The following is a 12,456-nucleotide window of genomic DNA, read 5'->3' as shown; positions in this document are numbered from 1 at the left end:
TGTTGTTATTATTATTATTATTATTATTATTATTATTATTATTATTATTATTATTTTGGTATTGGAGATCAAACCCAGGGTAAAGGGCAAAAGTACTCTTCCACTGGTATATAATCTCAGTCCAAGATTACAAACCTATCAAAATCTTTTTTTGTTTTTTTGTTTTTCAAGACAAGGTTTCTCTGTGTAGCCCTGGCTGTTCTGGAACTCACTCTGTAGACCAGGCTGGCCTCAAACTCAGAAATCCGCCTGCCTCTGCCTCCCAAGTGCTGGGATTAAAGGCGTGCGCCACCACCGCCCGGCTCAAAATCTTACAGAAGTGAGGACTCACTCTCTGGAACCACGAGCGCCCCAATTAAATGCTTTCTTCTGTTACGTTGCCTCAGCCATGGTATCTGTCACAGTGATAGAAAAGTAACTAAGACATTCACTCAACTTGTATTTACTGTGTACCCTACACATCAAGTACTGCATAAAGAACATACAACTTGTGTTTACTGTATACAAGTACTACATAGTTAAAGGACTATAAACCTGACAGAGTATTTATACACACACACACACACACACACTCTTCTGGTTCTTTCTCATTTCTTATACCATCACCCTTACTCAATTGCCTTTCTCCCAAATACTTCAATGGATTTTTAGTTTTATTTTGTGGTTGTGTTTTATGTGTGGGTGCAATGATGCATGCACCGGAGGACAATTAACTCAAGTTGGTTTGCTCTTTCCACTGTGTGCACACAGGGCTGGAACTCAGGTCCTCCGGGGTGGTAGGACACACCCTTGCCTACCAAAATCCCTGCTGGCCCTCCAACTGTCTGTATTATGAAAAGGACAGCTGCAGCAAGTATATGACTCCAACAGAACTCTGGCTTTGTCTAAGACACTTCAATTCTGCCAAAGGCAAAGAACACCCTGATGTCTCTTGAAAACAGCAAAGCAAGGAGCAGAGCCTCATCTTAAAGACAGCCATCTCTGCTGTATGTGATGGAGAAGGACCCAAAGCTCAAGTGTCAGACATCTCCCTTTGGAAAACGATGCTGGTAAGCTAGGAGTTTACTTTTTTAACCAAGACACTTAAGGTCTAGAACAAGAATGCACATGTCCAGTGATACTGATGATGCATGTTTTTCTGGAATGTTACAAGTCAACATTTAACATGGTCCTGAGGAGGAATAAAACTTGAAAAGGAACATTAAGGAACTCAGCAAACGAGAAGGGTGTAGAATCAGGAAGCATTAAGATTGCAGCTCTTACTAGTTTTGTATGGCATAACTGGGTTGGTTTTGTTTTCTCTGAGACGTGGTTTCTCTGTGTAGCCCTGGCTATCTCCGAACTCTGTAGACTAGGCTGGTCTCAAACTCAAAAGATCCTCCTGCCTCTGCCTCCCAAGTGCTTCGAGTGTACCCCTACTGCCTGGCCATACTATTTTTTCCTGTTTTTGTGACAGTCTTACTTTATACTTCAGTCTGACCAACTTGGAACCCTCCTGCCACATCCTTCATCAGGAGAGTCTTGTCCAGCTCACTGTCACGTACAGAGAACTGGCAGTAACATGTAAACGTTGGGGCTGGGAAGGCTCAGTCAGTAAAGCACACACTGCACAACCATGAGAGAAGTTCGGACTCTCAGCACCCACATAAAAAGCCAGGCAAGGTGGCACCCACTGTAATCTCGTGTCAGAGATGTCCAAATTTCCAAACCTCAAGAGAGCCTTATTCACCGAGCGCTTTTGTGACTGTGTACAGTAAACTAGGGCGAAACAGGCAGACTTCCCTGCCTTCTGCCCCCAACGCCACCTGCCTTCTCAAAAACAAAACAACGCAAACACTAAGACTAAGCAGGCAAGTTTTATTATCAATGTAACAATTCTACAAAAGATGCAGCAGTACCCTGGTAAGCATCTCCGCCATCTTAGTCCTTCAGAGCTTAGGGCAGGAGTGGCTTAAGGCATCAAGGAGCAGCTTTTTTCTGGTTTATCTCAAGTGCCAGATCTCACCAATTTTCACACTAAATCCTTTTCTTCTTCTCTTCCCACTGCAGTTGAAGGGCTATCGATGGTCAGGTGAGAGGGTAATGCTTGACTCTGCAGTCAAGGTGATGACACAAACTAAAAATAGCAGCCACAATCTAGGCATCACATCCAAGCAAAGAACAAGAGTAACAAAGAAACATGTGCGGTCAATCAAATCGCTTTCCCCTGGCGTTATCAGGCAACTGTTAGCTAGTGCCAAACAGTGCACTCTGGCACACAGACCCAGCTACCCAAGCTGTGCTGAACACTGCACGCAGCTCTGCTCTAACTGTATCAGTGTTTACCTCAGGCAAGCATGCCTATACTTTTAAAGGGTTTAATTACGTGACAGCTGAGGCATTAGAGAAAAAAGGGCTATCAGTATATACAAGCATTCACTTTGGTTAGCATATTGCTTTCTGGAATACACTGTTCAAATAGACTTATTTTTGTTGACATTAAAAACTATGGAATTTCTCTTATTAAAGTCCAAACCATTAACAATGAAAAAAAAAAAGTACAATATAAAATACTACACATGAAGCCAAACACTCAGTTACAGCTCAAACTAGAAACTACTAACTACATGTAGCTGCTTCATTTTTGGTTTCAAATTTTGGCCCCTACTTCATTTTTATTTACAGCTGGTACCTGCTGAGAAAAAGATGCAACCCTTTAACAAGGCGCGTGCGTGCGTGCGTGCGTGCGAGTGTGCATTAAGGGGAATCCTCAGGTGCATGTGTGGAGAAGACACAAGTGAGGCAGGTCTACAACCCAGGGCTCAAGTATGCTAGGCAAGTTCTTTACCACTGAGCTACAGGCCCAGCCTGCCTGAAGTGTTTTAAAAGTATTTGTTTTTAACTATAAGGCACCATGATGGCCTATTGAACAAAACTAATATTTGGGAAAATATTAGTTTTATTCCTTTTCTTAGTTTGGGATTTAAGTATTCTAAGAACGTACACTTAAATTACTTAGCAAGAGGGTTTTATTTTACAGGAAACAGGAGTGGGATACAGAATGAAGCTTCCAGAGCAGTTAATGGTGGATGGTAGACGCTAGTGGAATGTATTTTACTCCAAGACTTCAACTTAGGAAATAAATGATGTCATGTTAGCTGGAAGTAAGACGACTTCATTCACATTTAAATTTCTATTTGCACTCAGCCAGGAGCCAGGTACATGCACGCTGCTGACTATAAAAATTTGGCTTTGCTGGCTCCACATTTTTTCACTCCATCAAAAGTTAAGGCCCAGGCCTACTGTCCAATCACATGCTGGCTGAGATACCACAGCATGAGTGTAGACAAACATCCCCTGAAATTGCTAGAAGGTCTCTTGTTTGATAGTTTCAGGATCACCATACGTCTTTCAAACACTGGAGGGAGGGAAAAAGACAGTATTACAACCTCTAAGTTTTAATTTTTTAAATTCTTAGGAGATTAACATCGTTCAGACAGTCCCAGTTTTTATCACACAGTGACATTCACAAAGGCAACAATTTTAGTTTTTAACACTTTCCTGTAACGCCTATCCCTCTGAATTACTGACTGCATTTAACACACAACTCTGCACCTGCCTAACTCAATCCTGCTCCAGTTTTACCCAGTTTTACCCACTTTTCTGTGGGGGGTCTGTGTAGTAGGATTCTTCCAGCACTAGACATTTAACTCAACATTACAGGCTTTACAGAGCTGGACAGATTGACACGGTGGCATAAACCTTAAATCCTAGCCCTGGGAAGGAGAAGCAGAAGAATTTCTGTGAGCTCCAGGACAGTCAGGACCATAGTGACCTTGTCTCAAAAAACAAACAAACAAACAAACAAACAAACAAACAAACCCAAAACCAAAGTCAACAAAAACAGGTCTGGAAAAATGGCTCAGTGGCAAAGAATGCTTGGTGTTCTTCCAAAGAACTGGTTTGGCCCTCAGCACTCACAGTAGGCAGTACACAAGACAGCTGCCTGCCTCTGTTGGCACCTACATATTCAACATGCGTGCACTCGCACGCGCGCACGCGCACACACACACACATACATACATACATACATACACACACACACACAGATAATTATAATAAAAATCTTTAGTTCTACTGCGAATTTCAAATTTTTAACAAAAAAGTTAAAATCAGTAAGCATCACCAAGGCCTGACCAATGGCAGACAGAAAGCTTATGCCACTGACTGTTTGTTCCAACACACTCTGTAGGTCTCAACCCATTTGGCAAACCTCTATCTCCAAAAAATATTTACATTACAATTCATAACAGCAGCAAAATTAGTTATGAAGGAGCATCAAAATAATTTTGTGTGGGGGGGTGTCTAACACAAGGAACTGTACGAAAGGGTCCCAGCCTTAGAAAGGGCGAGAACCACCGCTGTGGGGTACCATGCTACATCCACTAGGTTGGTTGTTTTTGGTACTAGGGAGCAAAGCCAGGTCTTCACACATGTGAGCACACTCCCAGTCCCTTGTGGCCACTCTGAAGATGGGGAAAGTGAAGCAGATAGTGGTTATGTTGGCACAGCAAGCCACCCATACTTATGGATTCAGGTTTATAAATTCAAACAGCTCATGATGAAAATTTAGAAGGGAAAGCACTCATCCCGATCACGTGCGAACTCTTTTCTGGTCATTATCCACTCCAATCCCACTCATTTTTCTGTTTGTTTTTTTTTCCCCTAAGATAGGGTTTCTCTGTGTAACAACCCTGGCTGTCCTGGAACTCATTCTGTAAACCAAGCTGGCCTCAGACTCAGAGCTCCAACTGCCTCTGCCTCCAGAGTGCTGGGATTAAAGGTATGAGCAACCATGCCTGGCTTCCCCTCTTCTTTTAAAACAATTTCTTTTATTATTATTAGTTCTGTGCACTCATGTGTGTTGTGTGGGAATATATGTGTCTGAGTGGAGGTGACTGAGGACGCAGAGAACCTTCTGGAGTTTCTTGAAGTTACAGGTGGTGGTGAGCCCGACATGGGTCCTTGGAACCAAAATCAGCTTGTCAGCAAGAACAGTATGTACTCTTAGAAACAATGAGCCATGTCTCCAGCTCATCTTATTACTGTCCTCCAAACAAGCAACCAGTGGGAACAGCAATAATCAGGCCAGGTGTGATAGTACAAGTTGTAAACCCAGAACTCAGGAAGCTGAGGCAGGGGACTGTCACAAGTCAAGGCCAGTCTGGAATATATAAAGTATCAGAATAGCGAGGAGACACAGAACAGTGTGTGTGAATATTCACTATACATTTTATTAGTAGTCCAGAAATAATGTAGAGGATACGGGAAGATAAACGTGGGCTAAGCAAATGCTGTGTGGCTTTATAAAAGCCTGGACCATCTATCTATACATTTTTGGTACACAAGGTCTCAGACCCCGAGGGCTGGTTTGCATGGACAGACCTGGGATAAAATCTTTACATACACAGCTTCCCCCTATGCTGTTTTATTTACATGGTAGGTATATAGAACAAAACCAAAAATACTCAAAAGTTAAAAACTGTTGGCATTGTATACTTTTGCATGTAAATGAGAAACAGTTATAAATGGAAATGGTTCTATCTCACTTTGTGTGGCCACTTTGAAAAAGTGTCAAGACTAAGTAACAAATAACAATTGATACAAATTTAAAATCAACTATTCAAAAAAGAACCCAAACACCAGTTTGTTAGCATTCATGTTTAAAATGTGGTTTAAATGAGGCAACTTAGCACTAAAACACTAAGCATGGAAAAGCTTCTTTGAACACACACAAAAAATACAGACAATAAAATCTGTCAATTATTCACCAGTTACCTAATTCTCTCCTTCTTTAGCCAACAACACCTAGTTCTCCTTAAAGAACTTCTCCTCTTCCAGTGCTAATACCATGGAGAGGCCAGTTTACCACCAGCTAATAGAACAACTCAGACAGCCAATGAATGTCCTGCATAATCCAGCAGGCTGAGAGATGGCTGTTAGCCACACCAGTGGATCCCAATTCCCGATTTGCTTCTGACTCTTTCGAAAATTGTTGATGGGCATGTTGTGATGGGAAGTCGGTCAGTTCCACTGTCCTCATCCCAGCTCGTTAAGAGTATACTAAAAATCACCTCATGGGCACCTAAAGTACATGCCCAATCTGTTTTGTATGGAAGGGCCAGAATTACTAAATGTTCAGTGAAGTGTTTAGCTCTCTCAGACCTGCTTCTTTTTTTTCTTTTTTCTTTTCTTTTCTTTCTTTCTCTCTTTTTTTTTTTTTTTTTTGGTTTTTTGAGACAGGGTTTCTCTGTGTAGTCCTGGCTGTCCTGGAACTCACTCTGTAGACCAGGCTGGCCTCGAACTCAGAAATCCGCCTGCCTCTGCCTCCCAAGCGCTGGGATTAAAGGCGTGTGCCACCACTGCCCAGCCTCAGACCTGCTTCTTAACCTCAGTGATGTTAGTGTGGTAGTGGCATTTCAGTATTTAAGGAGGAAGCTGCAGAATCTTTACAGCTAGCAGGAAAAAAGAGAATCTGAGAAGGATAAAAAAAAAAAGTTTCCTTTTCTTCTTAGCAACAAAAGCAGAGTATGATCCAAAGACAATTTTTAAAGTTTTAAATGCAAACATTCATAATCTGTTTTTCCTTTCTGGTAAGATGTTAAAACAATGTTTTATTTTGTCAGATACTATCATTAAGGTATTATGTACACAGAAGAACTTTTTCCCTCTTCTTTTTTAGAAACACGGCAGGCCTCATGTTGCAGACCAACCTGAGGCTGCCTGGAACCTCACTGAAGAGCCAGTTGAGCTGTGAACTTCTTCTGAGATCTGAGATTACAGCTGTGAATCACCATGCCCACTTGTTACTTTGAATTTTGTTTAGTTTTTGAGATAGGGTTCTTTTTGTGTAGTCTTGGCTGATCTGGAACTCATGGAAATTCTCCTGCCTCTGCCTTGTAAATATCAGAATTGTGAATGTGTGCCAACACACGGAGTTTACACAGGGATTACTAAAGATAACTGGATTCCACTAGGTATGAAACATTAGCCTGGGTTATATAGCAAGACCTGGTCCCAAAAATTCTGATGAGTTGTGTTTAAATACTCTGGAGCATAAGGTAGACTGGAACTCCTGTTGTCCATGCCTGCCTTAGAGTTTTTGCAGTGCCTGTTTTAATCTCTCAAGCACTGGGATTACAGAGTCATCACAAAGAATGACCTCTTCTGGCCCCGGTGGGGCACTGAGCATGAGTGCCGAGCAGACATACATGTGGGTAAAATACTCATTCCCATAAGATAAAGTAGAGCATATGTAACCAACTCTATGAAAGGAACAGAAAACACTTCTGAATGTACATTCCTGTTGTCTGGAGACGGCAGCACAATGACAAAGGGCAAAAGCAGACGGAGTTCAAGGTGGACAAGAGACCAAGAAGCAAGGGGGCATTCAAGGACTCCAAACAGAAAATCTTAAATGGATGAGGTACATTAAAGGGACAAGCTAAGCAGAACGAGCTTCTCACACCACAGAGGGCAGTACTGGACTATCCCCCAGTAGCAAATAAATATGCAAGAACCGATATTAGGAATGAAGTATGGCTGGGCACCATGGGAAGCAATTCCCAGTAACACACTGGGAAACCTTTTCCTGGAATGTAGGCAGGAGAGGGATTCTCTTCCAAACAGCACAAGGAAGAAGAAAACTGCCTCCTAGGTATCATCGAGCTAAAATAATGTGCTGTTATCACTGGGACCTGGAACAGGGCAGACCTCATTCCCACTTTGAGCAACATAGTGAACCTTAAGAGGCCCCAGCGAATGTAAAGCCTCACTAAAAACCACAGATGCGAAACTCTTCACTTGCACCCTGAAACTATACTCAGAATGAGGAGCCACACATGGACTCCCATTTCTCAGATGATGGAACGCTGGCCCTTACATGGCCAGTTTAGATTTCATATGGTTCAAGCGCACAAGTATGAAAATAACTAAACTGGAAAATGAAAAGTCTAGAAATCCAACAACCAAACTGAAGAAATAAGACACACTAATCCCTAAATGTGGCCCGGGACACTCCATGGGCAACCACAGAGCGCCAGCATCCTAGGAAAACCTGTAGGGCAATGGGGGGTGGGGGGGGATCCCTTTTGACAACAGCCACTAACTAACTCTACTAATATTTTCCCCTCAGCTTTAGATTTAAAAAAGACATACAACGAAAGCTTTTCAATAACTTCGAACAAAGCTATTTAAAAAAAAAAAAATGAGGTTTTACAATGTTGTCCAGGCTGGTCACAAACCCCAGCCTAGGCTCAAGTGATTTTCCTGGTAGGAGGTGGATACTATATTTAAAAAAAAAAAAAAAAAAAAAAAAAAAAAAAGGTAAAGTTTTCTAGAATGGTGACTTTTTCTTTTCTGTAGCATTTATTTTGTGTGTAGTGCACACGTAGAGGTCAGAAGACAACATTCCGAGTCAGGTCTCAATTTGTACTATGTAGACTCAAGGATCAACTTCAGGTCATAAGGTTAAGCAGCAAGTAAGCCATGTTGTTGGCCATCTTAAATTAAAGAGGAAAGGGAAGAAGAGAAGGGAGGAGAAAAAGGAGGAAGAGGGGGAAAAGGAAGAGAAGGAGGGGAGGAAAAGGAAGAGGAGGAGGGGGACGGGGAAGAAGAGGGAGAGGTAGAACAATAACAAGAAAAGCACTCAGCCTATCCCACAACTGAGCAGTAAACCAATGTCCAAGACATTTATTCCACAGCGCTCACAGCAGGACTCTCTCATCCACACACATTACACTGATACTATGTCCCTGGATTACAAACTTCATTCCCATCAGGATTCCGACTAAGTCTTCTGACACGTCACAGTGAGGCAAGGGGAAGAAGCCCCTTCACCTGCCTCCTAGACAAACGGCAGACTCTTGGCTTCTCTATTTGGGCCTCTGATTTAGCTTTCATGATAGGTCCTTACCTTCTTCTCTGAGGACGATCTAACTGCTGGGGCCCTTAAATACAAACCCATTCTTTGGGTAGAGTCCTGGCCTGGTCATTTGTATGTACAAATCCATCCTCGGTTGCATACTAAAATGCAAGTTGAAACAAACAGGATCAAAAGATGGGCAGCCTGCCACTTTGGATGTTATTTTAAACTAAATATATCAACAAAAGTATATGACATTTAGAACCTGGGGCAATGACACTGTTAGAAGTCACACATTAATTTCCTCTCAATGTTTCATTTATCAACAGCCCTTTTAGGAGAGAAGTTACATTGAATATGTTTTAAAAACTGAAACAAACCCACCAGACTACAATTAAGAAGGATCAAATCTGACCTATTCTTTAAGTAAGTATGTATGTATGTATGTCTATGTTTGTATGTATGTATGTATGTATGTCTATGTTTGTATGTATGTATGTCTATGTTTGTTTGCGTGTACATCTACAGACCAGAAGAGGCCATCAGAGCCCATAGATGATTTTAAGCTGCTACCTGGGTGCTGGGAATTGAACTCAGGACCCCTGGAAGAACAGCCAGTACTTTTATCTGTTGAGCCATCTCTCTAGCCCAGAACCTGATCTCTTAATAGTAAACTTTACGTATGACAGGATATTACTTATCTGTGCATCAATTACTTTGTCAAGCATTATATGTTAAACCCCTAAAACCAATGAATTTTAAATAGTTTTAGATCTGAAATAAATTTGCTCACCTGAACACTAAATAAAATTTTTGTGTGTGAGTCATGAAAAGACACGAAGTCAGAATGTTAAGGAGGAAGCCGAAGGCCATGAAAGGAGCAAACAGACCAGATTTAATGTAAGAACTCCCAAGAGCCATCAGGATAAGCAGCCATCCGAAACAGAGTGCCTTCACTTTACTGACCAAACAATCCTCTCACTGCCAAATGCTTTCAAAGTGTTTCACCTTCAGAAATCCGGCTCCCCTCCCCCTCTTGCACAGGATATTTTCCTTTCCCTCTCTTCCTCCAGCTCTGACGAGGGGTTCCCCATAGGATAGGCCTAGGATGACCTACCCTGAACTTCTGGTAACTCCTGCCTCTGTTTTCAAGTGTTGAGATTATGACCATGTTGGTTTTATGAGCTACTGGGGCTGAAACTCGGGGCTTCGTGCTTGTTATGCAGGCACCACATCTGCAGAGCTGTGTGTCCATTCTGTTTGGTTCTTTGCGTTTTTTCTTGTGATATCCCCTAGGCTAGCTTCAAACTTCCTGCCTGAGCCCTGGGACAACAATGTCTAGCCACAACAAGTTTGACAGGAGACCCTTATGCCCTACACTTTACTTGGCCTATCAGATTTTTCCCTGATTAAAAAATCCTTGCTCTTTTTAAGCTTGGTTTCCCCGTTCCTATAAATTGGAAATTCACAAAGCTGCAACAGTTTTGAGAGAAATGTTGCTGAAGTAAATGGGGGAAGTATATCTAAGTTCTTTAAAGATAATGCATCTCTCTCTCTCTCCCCCCTCTCTCCCTCTCTCTCTCCCTTCCTCCTCCCCCTTTCCTTCCTGTTTTTATTGAAACAGGGTCTCACTATGTAGCTGTGGATGTCCTGTAAAGTCACTACGTAGACGAGACTGACCTCAAATCAGAGATCTGTGTGCCTCTGCCTCCACCCCCAAGTGCTAGGATTAAAGGTGTGCACCACCAGATCCAACTAAGAGGATGTGTTTCTAAAATGACATTTACTATTATGACACCCAAGTTTTATATTTAAACGATAAAATCGGACATCACTGGTGAATTTCATTTATACAACCAATTTCTTAGAGATTTAAGTACATCAATGTAAACATAAAATTAATCAGATATTAAGTTAAAACAAGTTGTTAAGATTAACAATAGTAGTTGGGCAGTGGTGGTGCACGATTTTATCTCAGTATTTGGGAGGGAGAAGGAGGTGGATCTTTGTGAATTCCAGGCCAACCTGGTCTACATATGAGTTCCAGGCCAGCCAGGGCTGCATACTTAAATCTGGACAGAAAGAGAGGTAGGAGGAGATAAACAGATTGTACTCAAGGGAACAATTTTAAGTCATCTGCGGATTTTACCATCTGTAGCAAAGCCAATGTAAGGAAATCGACCCCACTGTGACATATGCTCCTTGAACAGCAGGTGGGCAAACAACAAATAAGGGGCATGCAGTTTTTAAAAGACAGTAGGAAAACGTAAGCTTTAGGTATGAAAGAAAAATTTGGGTTAGCTATAGATCTGAATGCATGCCTCACAGTCTGAAATACTGAAGCACATACTGGAACTGCAGGTTTGGATGACTGACAATCCTGATTCACTGATTCAGCTTATAAATTCTAAATGCTTGCCACGAGCATGGTGCACTTGGCAAGCAGAGCCAGGAGGGTGACGGCAAGCGGAAGGATATATAGTGCTATTGAGGCCAGCCGAACTACATAAGAATATGTCTCAAACTAATGCAATAAATAAAAAAATAAAAATTTGAAACACTTCCAAAATAAAATTCATGTATCAAGAGAAGAAATGACATACCAGCACTGTCCTGCTGACTGTGACCAAGAATGGCTCTAGGAGCTACCCCAGAGTTAGTTGGTATAAATTTTATCATTTTATCCCATTTTTGAAGCATGTTAGACTTTTAAATTTTTAAATCTTTCCCACTTTTTATTACATTTATTTATTTTGTATGTGTATGTGCATGTGCGTATGTGCGTGCTTCAGCACACATTTGGAGGTCAGAGGACAACTTTCGGGAGTTGGTTCTCTCTCACCACACGGGCTCAGGTAGTCAGGCTGTAAGCACCATCACTCTCTAGTCATCTGTCAGTCCTGTGTCAGACATTTCATCTAAGTTAGAATGATCCCGATTATGTGTCTGAGTACCCACAACTGCCAACCATGGTACTTCCTCCAGAAGATTAATTTTGGTTAATCTCATTATATGTGTGTAAGACTGCTTCACTTTATTTAGTGTGAAAGTAAATGAAAATGGTGGAATCAAGCTAAACCATTAAGCCCAGCTGATCATTAAACTTGAAACTACTCAGAGTTTCTACAATGAGAAAATACAAAAGTCTAACTATTTTTTCCAGAAGATTGAGTAACCTTTTCAATCCAATTCCGGTAAAAGTGTATAATTTAATCAGAGAAAAAAGGAGGTCTATAAGGTAACCTTTTAACATTTTTCAAGTCCTCCAGCAGCTGGATAATCATCTAGAGAAGAGTAATGAGCTACTGACCCAAGGGAACTGAGTTCCAGCCTCTGAAGAACACTGTAAGCCAAGAAGAAAGAAAAAGTGACTTCAGTTCTGGACTCTATCAGTCCGATTTCCTCCTAATTAATGGAAAATATTTCTTGCATGTTAAAAATCTTAAGACAACAATGGTTAGGGTAGTGGTCAGGGATCTAATCAGTTTAACCTAGGATCACACTATCCCTGAATCACGGACATGGCTCGCCCACACTGTGCTGCACATGCGCAG

At 41.6% G+C, this 12,456-nt stretch overlaps 1 protein-coding gene across 5 annotated transcripts in view; it reads right to left on the bottom strand.

Moving 5' to 3' along the window:
- Window positions 1–1,837: 1,837 nt before the first annotated feature.
- Window positions 1,838–12,456, bottom strand: part of Esrp1 (epithelial splicing regulatory protein 1) — a 54,613-nt gene continuing 43,994 nt past the window's right edge. For 3 of the 5 annotated variants that reach the window (XM_076924181.1, XM_076924182.1, XM_076924180.1), the window contains exons 15-16: window positions 8,954–9,063; window positions 1,838–3,397 (exon numbers count right to left, since the gene is read on the bottom strand). In XM_076924181.1, the coding sequence (XP_076780296.1) occupies window positions 8,989–9,063 (75 nt within the window). In that variant the 3' untranslated portion in view covers window positions 1,838–3,397; window positions 8,954–8,988. The remainder of the gene's footprint in view (window positions 3,398–8,953; window positions 9,064–12,456) is intronic. The other 2 variants (XM_076924183.1, XM_076924184.1) reach the window with 1 other exon arrangement.

Source organism: Arvicanthis niloticus, chromosome 25 (genome assembly GCF_011762505.2).
Source record: "Arvicanthis niloticus isolate mArvNil1 chromosome 25, mArvNil1.pat.X, whole genome shotgun sequence".
NCBI lineage: Eukaryota > Metazoa > Chordata > Mammalia > Rodentia > Muridae > Arvicanthis > Arvicanthis niloticus.
Note: the sequence above shows the minus strand (reverse complement) of the source record. Positions and strands in the feature narration are given on the sequence as shown.